This window comes from Vicugna pacos, chromosome 13, assembly GCF_048564905.1.
Source record: "Vicugna pacos chromosome 13, VicPac4, whole genome shotgun sequence".
NCBI lineage: Eukaryota > Metazoa > Chordata > Mammalia > Artiodactyla > Camelidae > Vicugna > Vicugna pacos.
In genome coordinates, this window is record NC_132999.1 from 624865 (window position 1) to 638050 (window position 13186).

General features: G+C 48.4%; 1 protein-coding gene across 1 annotated transcript; it reads left to right on the forward strand.

Moving 5' to 3' along the window:
- The first annotated feature begins 501 nt into the window (after nt 1-501).
- Nucleotides 502-7861, forward strand: LOC140700846 (uncharacterized). Its single transcript, XM_072975737.1, has 4 exons — nt 502-603; nt 799-1536; nt 5207-5394; nt 6853-7861. The coding sequence occupies exons 1-4, from the start codon at nt 502-504 to the stop codon at nt 6872-6874; spliced, it is 1050 nt and encodes a 349-aa protein (XP_072831838.1). The 3' UTR covers nt 6875-7861.
- Nucleotides 7862-13186: the final 5325 nt, after the last annotated feature.

The window sequence follows — 13186 nt, forward strand, 5'->3', positions numbered from 1 at the left end:
GAGACTGGGTGGGGTGTAAAGGAGGGAGGGAGCTTCCTGGCAGGAGTGCAAGTGGGAGGCTGAAGGGGGCACCCGAGGTGCCCTGTGACAGGGGGCAGGGTGGGAGGGCGCTGCGAGGGCGCAGTTGACTGTCAGTCACAGCCAGAGACCGGGGTCTGTCTCCACCCTCATCCCCCAAAGAACAGGTCATTCTTGATGTGAGGAGGCCAAGATGGGAGGGGTCTCTGCACCCACATGGGCTGAGGTTCAGAGACTGGGGCTGGAGGGAGGCTGTGGGATGGGTGGGATGACTTTTTGTTCTCTGCTCCCCTGTCTTCCATCCCCCTGTCACTGGGTTTGGAGATCCTTCCCTGAAAGATGGGGTTGGGGAGGGGTGAGGTCAGAGAGGCCACAGAGGCCCAGAATGGGAATGACCCCCACGGCCACCACAGGGCTTCCAGTCAGGCCTAGAGCAGGGGGGCTGTGCCAGTTTGTGTCCCCAGATGGGCACAGCCAAGGCCCATGTGGCCTGTGGCCCTGGCCGGGGCTGCCCACTACTCCCACCCAGGCCTAGGTGGGAGAGGTGCCCGGGCCCCTGGCTTCCTGCCCCTCCTGCCCCTGCAGGTGAACACACAGGTGCATAGAGCAGGTGCTTGAGAGCAAAGCCAGGGCCTGTTTCAAGGCCCCAAGCTCGGGGTGGGCACTGCCCCCAGCATGCTCGAGTCCCAGCCTCCCCGTGGGGCTGACAGCCCTCTCTTCTGCTTTCTCTTCCAGCCGCTGCTGGCAGCCCCAGGCCGGCGTCCGGGCCCCGGATGTTAGGAGCCACAGCTGCCCCCTTGGTCGCCTGAAGCCCTCTCTTCCTCCTGCCTCCGCTCAGAGACCTCCGACCTGGCCCACACCTGCCTGTCCAGCCCGCAGAACCCCGGCGGGCCCCCCCCCCCGCCCGGCAAGGATGAGCGGCCAGGCCGCTGCCCTGGGTGCCCTGTGGATTCTCAGTCCGCTGCTGCTGCTGGGGAGCCAGCCAAGTGCGGCCTCGGGGGCGGACGTGGGTCCCGGGGCCGGGCCGCGCGACCCGTGCTGGTGCCGGGCACGTTCTTCAGGTACTTCTTGGCGGCTGCCGGGTTCCCCACCAGTGCCTCGCGGTGCTCCTGGACCCTGTGCGACCTGGACCCGCACCACCACGTGCGCTACGTGAAGGTGGGCGAGGCAACCCCGCCTGCAGCAGCCCGGCCCACGTCCGCATCTGATAGCTGGACTTCTTCCTGTAACCCGCACGCACCTCCCTGGGCCTGGAGAGCTTTGACGAGGTGCCGAGGCTCTGCGACCCCTCGGGGCCTTTGGGCCTCCTGCAGGCCAGCAAGCAGTTCCTGCAGATGGAGGGGCAGCAGCCGCCCCAGGACGATGACCCAGGGCCCCAGGGCGGGGCCCTCCCACCCCAGAGACTACTTCTCCGTGGAGCACCTGGTCATGGGCAACTGCAACCCCAGCGACATGCCCGGTGGCCCTGAGAGCTGCCTCACCAGCCTGACCCGGGACCAGGGCCGGGATGCGCTCCAGGTGAGTGACCGGCGGGGAGAGGCCCAGGGGGCAGCTCTCTGGGCTGAGGTCAGGGGGGAGAGGGTCTCCGCTTCAGGCTTGCCCTGGCCACCTGTCCCTGCGGGCTGCCTCAGGAAGCCAGTTACACCAAGAAAAGTTCTCTGCAGGGTCACTGAGAGAATAGGGACCTGGGGTGCTTGCCTGTGGCCCCCAGGGCCGGGCGTGGTGCCAGCACACTGGGAGGTGCTTGCTGACCGTTCAGGGAAGGCAGAAGGGAAGGAAGGAAGGAAGGAGGGAGGGAAGGATGGGCCTGGTTTCTCCCTGGATAAGGGAGTTTCTCACTTCTGGCTGGGGGAAAGTCCCTCCTCTTTTGCAGGTAGGACGATTCTGATGGGCCAGCAGGCTGCTGAGGCCCGTGGCCAGGGTCTGCAGGGGTCTCCTGGGACATGGGAGGAAAAATGAGGAGAGTGGGCCGTCTAGAAGTGTGGTCAGGAGATCCAGTTTAGGGTTGCACGTGGTGTGGCTGTGCAAATCCTTATCCAGCAACTAGTTCCCCAGCTCCTGGGAGGTGTTCTGCTCGAGGGACGAGGAGCAGTGAAGAGGCACGAGGAAAGTCCTTTGTGTCGTGGAGCTGCCTTCTGGGGCGGGGGAGGGAGGAGGCAGTAACAGCCAGATATAAGATGCGCGGGATTGAGGAGGTGGGGTCCCTGGTGTTGGAGCTGCATGTGACCCGGAGTCAGCAGCTCACTTGGTCAGAGGGTCGTGTGCAAGATTGCGGGAGAGGTGCGGACAAGCCCTGTGGATGTCAGAGACAAAGGCGGGGGTGCACGTGTGCTGGGCAGGTCCCAGCAGGGAGGGGCTGGGGCTCGGTTCACCTTTTTAACAGTTTGGTTTCCTTGGTGAGAGGGGCACCTGCACAGGAGGGCACGATCAGTGGGCTAGGACACTGGGCAGGGCTCCATGGCGGCAGGGCAGGCGGAGGGCCTTGCAGGCACTTGGAGGGGAGACCCTCTTGTAGGACACCGAGTGAGTCAAGGGAGGCTGGGGCCATAGCCAGGGCAGGGAGGGTGGCAGGGGCCAGGCTGGGCTTCTATGCTGGCTGGTCATTGTGGGCCAGGTGATGTGGGCCAGGGCTCTTAGCCTCTCCTGAGCTAGTGGGGCTGATGGAGTCCACAGAATAGCAACCGTTGAGGCCCAGAGTAAGGTAAGTGGGGTTACAGAGGAAGCCGGTTATCCTGGACCTGATTCTGTTCGTAGCCCCAAGCCGAGGAGCAGGAGAGGAGGGAAGAGGTGGCCAGATCCCTGGGAAGGGGGGCAGGTGTGGTGTCCAGGAAACCAACCAAAAAACCCACCTTCCATCAGTGTCTCAGGGCCCCCAGTGCTGGGGCGGGAGAACGGGAGGGCAGATTGTGGGGCTGGGCAACGTGGAGGCCAGCTCCCCCCACCTCCCCGGGCAGCTCCCCCTCCTTCCCCCAGGCTGGGGTGCTGGTTGGAGTGGTCCTTGGCACATGCGGAGGACGTGAATGGAGCAGGGTATGGAGGGCTTCTCTGAGGAGCAGAGATGCAGGGCAGTGGCAGGTTGGGGAGGTGAGAGGGTGCAGGAGCTGTCCGTGCTGGCAGCCTGGGCCCCTGCCCAGCTCTGCCCCGGGATCCAGCCAGAAGAGGCAGCGTGGGCCAGTTCCGTGGTGCTCAGACTAACAGTGGGACCACCTTCTGGCCAGCAGAGCCTGCCCCAATGCCCAGGGGGTGGAGCAGTTCAAGTTCTAGAGGACGATCCCCGCTGTGGAGTCCCAGGGCTCCAAGGAACCTTGTTTGAGAACCTCATGGGTGGGCTCTTCTGCGCATCTTCTGGTCCCAAGAGCAGCTGAAATCTCTGTCCAGAGCCTCAGTCCTAGGGGTGTGGCTGCCTGATGGGGCTTTGCCCTCACCTTCCTCTAAACTTGAGCTATAATTACTCCCTGGGAATATTTTAAATAGAAGAAGTGTTTTATAATGAGCACATAAAGACTTCATTTTGATTTTGATACTGAAATGCATTTACTTTGTGCAGTTAACAAAGGTGTCATCCAGGGTCTTTTTAGTTTGTTCTTTTTAATCTTCTTTATTATATAGTTTTCCTGTTTTTAAATGTTAGTGATCTTTTTGGAAACATACCTTGTCCTGATAACTCCAAGGGTACCCTTGAGATGGCACAATGAATGTTAACATTGAATATTAGTAAATTAGAAGCTTTATAGATCATATTATGGATTTAGAGACTTAAATATAACATCTCTTAGTGATAATCTTAAAAAATATCTTACTGATAAACTCTGTACTTCCAAAAATTATTTCATCTAATTGAGATATTTGAGATTGCATGTTAGGTCCCCAAAATCCTTTCTAAAACTATTTTATCATTATTATGTTAATTTTGATAACTATTGGAAAGTTTTAAAAAATTAGTTGGGATACAAAGAAGAAATTGGAGTCTACACGCATTTTCATTGCTCTGCAGTAGCCTTATATGTGTGTAACTGGACACTCTGTAAAACTACAATCTTTAAAGGCTGCATTAGGTTCTAGTCTAACTAGGTCCCACTAGATGTTTGACCATTCTTCCACTGTAATCTGGTAAACTCCAGTTTGAATGACTGAGCAGATGATGGAGAAATTTTGCAAAGTTGGGAAAAGTGGGATGAGGATGAAGGATTTAGTTGTGGTTCAAAGAGCTTGTGACACCTGTGTGTCCTGTGGCTGGAAGCACTGGGTTTGATATGGGATTCTGGCCTCTTTGGAGATGGCCAATGTTGAGGTCCAGGTGGGGTCGCTGAGGAGGGTTCCAGAAGGCAGGCAGCTTCCCCTTCAGGTGTCCCACAATTTTATATGTCATCTCAATGCATTTCATCAGGTTATATTGATGTGTTCATTTCTCCCATGCTGTTTTAGGGAAGAAAGGTAAAACTTTGTGTATCTCCGCAGTGTCATGTCTGAAACGGTCTCCAGTCACACTTGGTGGCCACAGTTTGGACGGGGAAGCTGGCGTGGACAACTGTTCGACTCAGCAGCTTTGCTGGGGTCACACCCGCCCGCTGTACTAAAGTGCCGCACGGCCCTGTGGGAAACTCCCACTGGCGCTGCCTAGCTCCCCTTTGTCTCCCAGATGTTGGAGGTTAAAACTCCCCGGTGGCTCTCTGAAAATGAGTATCTTTTTTTCTGCTGACTTTGTGTTGTCAGGGTTTGTTACTGTGAATAAAGGACACCATTAGTGAACATCCAAGTGTTACCAACATTGAACATTCCTAGTGGAAAAAAAGGGACAAATGAGCTATGTTTACTTATTTTGATTCGTGCCTTCACTGTTTTTCTCTTGTGGTTTAAGAATATGTAAACAGACAAGAAAAGAAACAAACCAGAATTGGAGGCGCCCACATGTCTTTTGTCCTCCTGCTGTATTTCCCGTCATATTTCTCAGAATCTGGTTTAGACCTAACTGTTTCAGTTGAAGCAAGTGCCACATGAAAGACTTAGCAGCTGGTCCCAGGAATGATCTGGACGTGGTGCTGATGTGCCTGGTCCTGGGGGTCTCGTGGTGGAACTTTGGTGGAAGTGCTGTGCCTGTTATGACCAAAGAACTACTCCCTTGTGGTCCTTGGAAGGTAGCAGAAGGAAGTAACTGGAGCATAACATGTGCCACTTTGTCTCCCAGTAGAAAGCAGAGGACGAGGATCCTTCTCTCTCACCCAATAACACCAGAAGTTTCTCACCTTCAAAGTTCGGATCAGTGACTCAGGATCTGCTGGTCTGGGCATCAGTGTCAAAGGAAAGCAGCCTAAAGAGAATCACACAGACCTGGGGATCTTCATCAAGTCCATTATTAACAGAGGAACAGCATCTAAAGTAAGCAGGTATCAACTTTATCGAGTACTCATGAACCAAGATGTTTAGTTACAACCCAGTGTTGAAAACACATAAGCTGTAGGGAAGAAACCTGGCCTCTACCCTCTTAGATGTGGTATCTGTGGCCTGTGAATTAAACTGACAAAAGACAGATTCATGGGAGGGAAAGTTCACTGATTTTATCTATGTTAATATTTCCAATTTTATGGGTATGGGGGCGCCATAAAGAAGCAGTGAAACCCTAAAGAAGCGCTTAGCCTCAGAAGCTTCTGGACCAATTTCGCAAATGATGATGCAGGGTGGAGTGGTGATCAGACAAAGAAAGGAGGTTTGGGCTTCCAGGGCACGCACTGTGGGATGGCAGGTACATGAGGGAAACGGGTGGCAGAGAAGGTTTCCATGTAAGGCTTGTTTGCGTGGATGCGTCTCAGTGCCATCTCCATCTTTGCTGGTGAGGGTTACTCTTCCCCCAGCTCTGGGAGAGTGGAGGGGACACCTCCACGAGGCGGGCTCCAAGGGGGAGCAGAGGCTTCCTCTTGTGATTGCCAGGTCTCAGTTACCTTCCACTCAAAATAACCCCAATGCCAACATGGTGTGTTTTGTGGCAGCGTGTTCTGACAGCCCCAACACTTACGTGTTTTCCACAATCGAACAACCAGGGACATCACAGCACTCTCTCACGTGGGCGTGGCACTCAGGCCTTCAGCTTACCATTTTTTAAACTATTTTTTAAAAATTGAAGTCTAGCTGATTTACCATGTTGTGTTACTTTCTGGTGTGCAGCGTGGTGATTCAGTCATACACATACATACATACTCTCTTCCATATTCTTTTCCATTCTGTTATTACAAGGTATTGAATATAGTTGCCCCTGCTGTACAGTAGGACCTTGTTCATCTGTCTTATCTATAGTGTGTGTTTGTGCCTCACAAAACTCACAGCCCTTGGTCATTCTGGGGCAATGGAGATTGTCTCTGCAGACTTAGCACAGGTCCAGGCACAGAGCTGCCCACAGGAAAGGTTCATCTCTTCCCTCCCCCTCCTTCCTGGGGGTCATGCAGCCTGTTTCCCAGCCTGGGGAAAATTTCCTGGCTGGCTGTGAAGGGGGCTCTCCTCCCCAGCTGGCTAATAGCCTGGAGCTTTCGCACATCTTGGGTTGTAAATACCCTCTCTGGGTGTCTCTGGAAGGAGGAAAGTAATCACTTTGTGTCCTGTGAATCAGTCTGCTGTTCTGGTAAACAGAGTATGATAATGACTTATTTACAAACGTGTGAATGACTGAAGTAGACACAGGGGCCACTTACACAGCAGCATGCTGCTGTTCAATTGGGCATAATCCATTCATATTAAAGCCATCCCCCCTTTTTTTCCTTTTTAAAAATTTTTTTAATTAAAGAAAGCAACTTCTTTTATTACAGACTCTTTCACAGCACTGATTGTCTCCTGTTTTCTTCCCAGGATGGAGGCTGCAGGTGAATGATCAGCTGATGATGGTGAACGGGGAGTCCCTGCCGGGCAAGAACAACCAGGTTGCCATGGAGACCCTCCTCAGTCCCATGTCCACTGAAGGGAACACGCGGGGCGTGATCCAGCTCATCGTGGCCTGGAGGATCAGCAAGGACAGTGAGGTAAGAGGGACAGGGGCAGACGGCATCCCCAAGTGGGAGCAGGACCAAGCTCTGTCCTGATGTGGGCACAGAGTGCCCAGTCCGGGGGGCTCTGCGTTCTGCACAGGCTGCTGTGCTGTCAGTGTGCTGTGTCTGGCGCTCGGTTCTGGGATGCACACGGCCCCAAGTGTGCACTCGCAGGTGTGTTGCCTCCTCTGCAGACAACACTGGGGTCGGTCTGAAAGCACTGCGGCCGGGTCCCCATCTTGAAGAAGGGCCGCCCCTTCCTGCTCGAGCTGACAGTTCTCTTCTGGTGGGCAGTGTTCCAGGAGGGAGGGACATGGACACAGTGGCCTCTCAGTCCCTGGCTTTTCTAGAGTGGGTGCCTCCTGCAGAGCCCCTCTCACGGAGGGGGAGAGTTGGGAAGTTGTCAGAAGTGTAATCCTCCCCACTCTGGCCCTCCCTGTCACCCTTTCTCCTCCACTACAGGACTGAGTCCGCCTGTAGTGGTGTCTCCTGCCCGATGCTCCAGTGGGGAATCCATGCGCGCTGCCATCTGGGATGTGGGAGGAGGGGAGGGACATAGCCTCTCTGAAGGGGATGGGCTTCTGTGTCCCAGAAAGTAGAACCATACAAAGTAGAGGCATACTTTTTTGTATAGCGGGTGTTTCAAAATTGTGTATTTGTTAATTTATATTAGAACCTGAACAAGTCTTTTCAGAAATCTGCCATAAAGTCTGTGCCATTTAGAGGAACCAGGTGGGGCCTGCTTGTTGAAAGTGTAAAGTTTGTAGTTTGTGTTTTTACTGATACTCAACTCCCCACATTTCGAAATCAGCTTGGCGGAAAGGACCAGCAAACCCTAGAAACTAAAAATTATATCTAAACTGCTTAGGTGTTTTTCTTAATTTTAAAATCTGTGTTTAGTAGCAAAAGCAAGCTTTTCCGGTTGTGGTGATGGCTCACCCGATCCCAAGATACAATCAGATTTGCAACAGAAACATGCGCTTGAACTCAAAGGGTAATCAGTGGAGAGGCCACCAGTTTTTGAAAGCTTATTGACCATTGACTTATTTTTTTATTGTTTTTACTTTTGAAATGGAGAATGAATTAATGGTAATTAACAAATTAATTTCCACAACAACAAGGGAGCAGTGTAACCTTAACTAAAAACTGCACAGTAGAAGACAAGGGGAAATAAAACATTCACTTTCAAATGATAAATATAAATGCTGATCTCTGAGTATACTACTGGATTGATTTCCTTGAGTCATGATTTTCATTGGTTTCCAGATCATTCACTAATTTTAATGTAAGTCCCACAAAGAGCTCTGTGACCAGTTCTCCCTAAGACATTACAAGACACAGTGTTCCTTACTAGGTCTTTTCCCAAAACTGAGTAATTTTGTTACTGCATGACAGGTCAATAAATCAGGAGATGAGATGTTGGGGCAAGGAATAGTGACTTTATTTGGAAAGCCGAAACACCGAGAAGATGGCAGACTAGTATCTTGGAGTAACCATCCTGCTCCAGACAGAATACAGGCTCCTTTTATACAGAAAAAAAAAAAAAAAAAGGAGGTAGTGGGGTTCATTGTTGCAAACTTCTTGCTGTAGGAATGCTTTATTCTTGTAGCCCTCCATGTGGCTCAGGCCATGGTGTCCCTGTAAACCCCCAACAAAACAAAGGTTTTTCTCTATTTTGCAACTTGCCATCTCCACCTTAGTGCAGAAGTGTTGACATCCTTAAAGGTCAGAGCCCGGAAAACAGGCTCTCCTGTCTATCTCAGGCTAAAGGCAACGTTGTTTCCCAAAAGGTGCAGAGCTGGCAAGGCTAAGCCTAGAAAGCAAGGCACAGTGGTTAAAATTAAAGGAACAGACCCAATATAAAGTCAGATTTGTTCTTTATTACAATTTCAGCAGATGTTCACTGAGCATCTACTACATTCAGGAAATATATTAGATCCTGGAGATCTGGTGGTGAATACAGCAGACAGGGCTTCCTCTTTAAGTATTCTGCTGGACAGCAGATCACATCCTTATCTCTAAAAGCCAACTAAAATTTCTAACACCTTCTCAAAGTTTGCTTTCAGAGAAAACCATTGAATGTGAGGGGAGTGGATCTTAAAATGTGAGGCATGGACTGGAGGTCAGCATCCTGACTTCAGATGAGCATCCTTGTCCGCAAACCTGCACCAGCCTGGAGTTGTAATAGAAAAGAGCAAATCTGACTTCGTATTGTATATGTTCCTTTTCCTTTAACCCTGTGCCCTGTTTTCTAGGCTTAGTCTCACTAGCTCTGCAGCTTTTGTAAAACAATGTTGCCTTTAGCCTGAAGTATACAGGGCAGCCTATTCTCAGGGCTCTGACCTTTAAGGATATGAACACTTCTGCACTCCTGTAAAGATAACAAGTTGCAGAATAGGGAATAACCTTTGTTTTGTTGGAGGTTTTACAGGGGCACCATAACCTGACCCACAGGGACAGCTGCAAAGGATTCCAAAAACAAAGAATTCCTGCAGCAAGAAGTTTGTGGCAACCAAGCACACTCCCTCTCCTTTTTAGTAGAAAAGGAGCCTGAAGCCTGAGTTGAGGAGGGTAGTTCTCCAAGACGTTAGTCTGCCACCTTCTCAGTCTGCAGACTCTCCTAATAAAGTCACTGTTCCTTGCCCCAATACTTCATCTCCTGATTTATTGGCCTGTCCTGCAGTGAGCAGAACAAGTTTGGACTTGATAACAGTGATCTGGTTCCCTGTCACCCTGGGAAACAGCTGGCGTTGGGGTCCCCCTGCAGTGGCTCTGGAACTCATTCGGGTCTGCATGTGGATTTATGTAGATGAAAATGGTTTAAGTAAGGGAACACTTAAAAAGAGAAGAGCATAATGATTTTGAAGTTCATGCTAATTAAGTACCAAGATCTGAAAAAAGTATTCGGTGTCTTAACTAGATATTAAGCTAGGAGCCCAAAGCCTCCAAGTCAAGTCTCGCCATTTCCAGGACGGCAACTGTAAAAGCCTGCAGTAAACCCTACCGCAGTGCTTGCTGGGAAGACAAAATAAGGTTATGTATGAGGAAGTGATTAAAAATTATAGAGCACCATAGGAATACGAAGTTTAGCTGCTACTGCTGTGATTGTCTGGGTCATCCACAAGGCTCTGGATTTTCAGTATGCTCTGTTGTGGGATATTGCATTTGAATAAAGATGAATTTGAGACAGAAAGTAACACATGTGCTACCACTTAAACACACTGAGATTCACATTCACTTGCCCTAATCGCCAGCACAAAGGCAGCCTCAAAGTCCACTTAGTTTCTTAAGTGAAGATGGAAATTAAATGGGACTTGTCACAGCTCATAAAGCTCAATTCTACATTAAAATATTGCCTGAAGAAGGAAAGCCTCAAGGCATAGTTCTTTTTTGACAGGGAAAAGATGGTAATAAGGCCTTGAGATCCAAAGGAAAACAAAATGAAGGAACAATCTCCCTTTGGTTTATAATGCATATAATTGTACCCAGAACATTTTTGGTTTAAAAATAATTCATTGCATAAATTCATATATATTTCCAAAGCGTTACCAGCATTCAAGGGCTGTTTCCACATGACAGAATTTCTAAAATATGTGTCCTTTGACCAAGATGAGCCTTAATGTTCCCCTCAGCTGGACTAACCTTTAGAAAGATTTCTCCTGACTACAGGCCCTTGACCTCTTATTTCTTAGAGCATATGCTTCAGAAAATTTGGAATTGCACATTCTTTCTCTGCTCTTTTGAGATGCAAATCTTCTATAATCCTGGAGTGTCTTTCTCAGGGCCCTGGGACTGGCCCTCTGAAATGTAACCATTAAGGAAGGGAGCCCCTGGTCTCTGGGAGAGCTGGGACCTAACTGCAGCAAGAGGGACTTAGTAACCGCAGCAGCCTGGTCACCCAGGCCAGCTCCCCACCAGCAGCCCTCAGCGCTTTCCTGCTAGTTCACCATAGCACTTAAAAACCCTCTCACCTTTTGTTCTGGAAGAGCGGAATTCAGTTTCTCTCTTCTACTGCAATAGCTTGAATCTCTGTTGCAAAAGTCCTGAGTCAGGTCTTCCTTAGCTATTCATCTGGTGCAGTTTTCCTTTGACCCTTCTTTCTAAGGTGGGCATTTTGCTTCTTGGTTGAAAGCCCACTGGGGACAGAGCTAAGCATTACCGCTACTTGGCTAAGTGGTTATTTGACACAACTCTCAAATATAAGAACTGTTACCCAATGGTGGCAATATGCAACTAATCCTATTTCTCTAAGAAAACCACAATTTACAAAGTTAAAATAAAAATTCCACTAATACCCCGCGTATCTAAACATCTTAGCCTATCATGTGTAGCAGAGCTCAGTCCTACCTGTTCAAAGATGTTCTTTCCAGCATCTTCATCCTGCCCAATGTCTTCACTAGTCCACTAGTGATATCTTCCTTTGCATCCCTACCTCTCAGTTTGCCATTCTGTCCTGAGATTCACTTTCTCCTCCTCCAGCTTGGGTCTTCTCACACGCATTAGACAACCTTTCTTATTTATTCCAGCTCTTGTTGTCTTTCCTCACCTACTCTCATGTGCCATTCTGTGGCGCATAAAAAGTCTGAATTTTGATGGAGTTCAATTTACTTATTATTTGCTCTTGTTGCTTGTGTGTTTGGTGTCATATCTAAGAATCAACTGTCAAATCCGACGTCGTGAAGGGACATCCCTATGTTTTCTTCTAATAGTTCTATACTTTTAACACTTACATTTAGATTTTGGATCTATTTCATATTAACTTTGCATATGATGTTAGCTAAGGATCTAACCTCATTGGTTTGCATGTGGCCACCCACTTGTCCCAGTGCCATTTTTGAATAGACCCTCCTCTGACTGAATTGTCTTGTAATCGTCTCAAAATCAGTTAACCTTAGATGCATGGGTTTATTTCTATTTCGGTGATCTACGTATCTATCTTTATGCCAGCCCCACACTGTCTTGATTACTGTTGCTTTGTAGGAAGTTCAGAAAATGAGGAATATGAATCTTCTTACTTTGTTCTTCTTCCAAATCTGCTTTGGTTCTTCTGTGTCCTTTTAAATTCCAGACAGATTTGGGGGTCAGTTATTCATTTCTTCAAAAAAGGCCTTTCAGATTTTGACAGAGTTTAAAGTAAATATTGCCATCTTAACAATGTTGAATTTTCTCAACATGCTTTCCACTTACTTAGATCTTTAATGTCTTTCAGAAATTTATCAGAATCTAAGTTTAGGGTATACGTTTTGCCCTCACTTTGTTAAATTTATTCCTAAGTACTATTCCTTTTGATACTATTGTATGGAATTGTTTTCCTAATTTCATTTCACAAGAGATGTCTCTTGCCTGAGTATTCATAAGAGTATCACACATAAGTCTTTGAAAGATTTTGCTTAGGAAGCATTATTTTAGCTGTCTTTTTATGTTTTGAAAGCAGACAAGAGCAGGATTTCAAGAAACCCAGATAGGAATACTATAGAATACTATAACAAGGCATGCCTGCCAAATTTCACAAGTCAGTTTTTGGCTGAGACCACTGTAATAAAGACAGGTTTCCAAGAGAAAAACAAGCAGAAGTTTATTAACATGTACACCTCATGTATATATGGGAGATACCCAAGGAAAATGAGTAATTCAAAGAGACAATTTAGAATTCCAGCTTTTACAGCATCTTCAACAAAGGATAAATTTGTGGAGAAATGACAGGACAGCAGAAAGAAGGTTCAGGCCTCCAGGGGTTGAAATAAAGGTTGTTTAGTTAAGTTTCTTATGCAGATTCTTCTGGTTCCAAAACTCAGAAGGGTAGAAAGAAAATTATTTGTCCTCCCCTGTAGAGCCCAGGAAGATAGAGGAAAAAACTTTTTCCCCTTATGGGAAAATGGGGTGTCTAATGGTGTGATTAACTTTTGTCCTTTTTGGTAGAAATGGGAGAAGGAATGGCTGTTAAAATGTATGTCCTGCTTTTAAGCAAATAGGGGAAGGTGGGAGCTCTTCTTTTATCCTCAGCTCAAAAGAATTCTTATGCCCAAATCATACATCTGGGAGTGGCACATCCTGCTACACTTCAGTTCAAAAGCTGACTATGAAATAAGCAACAAAGCAAATTAACAGGAGAATAGATTCACAACTTTATCATTTTTAATATTGCATACACAAGGAGT

Coding starts and splice junctions, on each gene's coding strand:
- LOC140700846 (XM_072975737.1), top strand. CDS start 502: ATGTGGCCTGTGGCCCTGGCCGGGGCTGCCCACTACTCCCACCCAGGC. Junction 604..798: donor TGCCCCTCCTGCCCCTGCAG/GTGAACACACAG, acceptor CCCGGATGTTAG/GAGCCACAGCTGCCCCCTTG. Junction 1,537..5,206: donor AGGGCCGGGATGCGCTCCAG/GTGAGTGACCGG, acceptor GTCTCCCAGTAG/AAAGCAGAGGACGAGGATCC.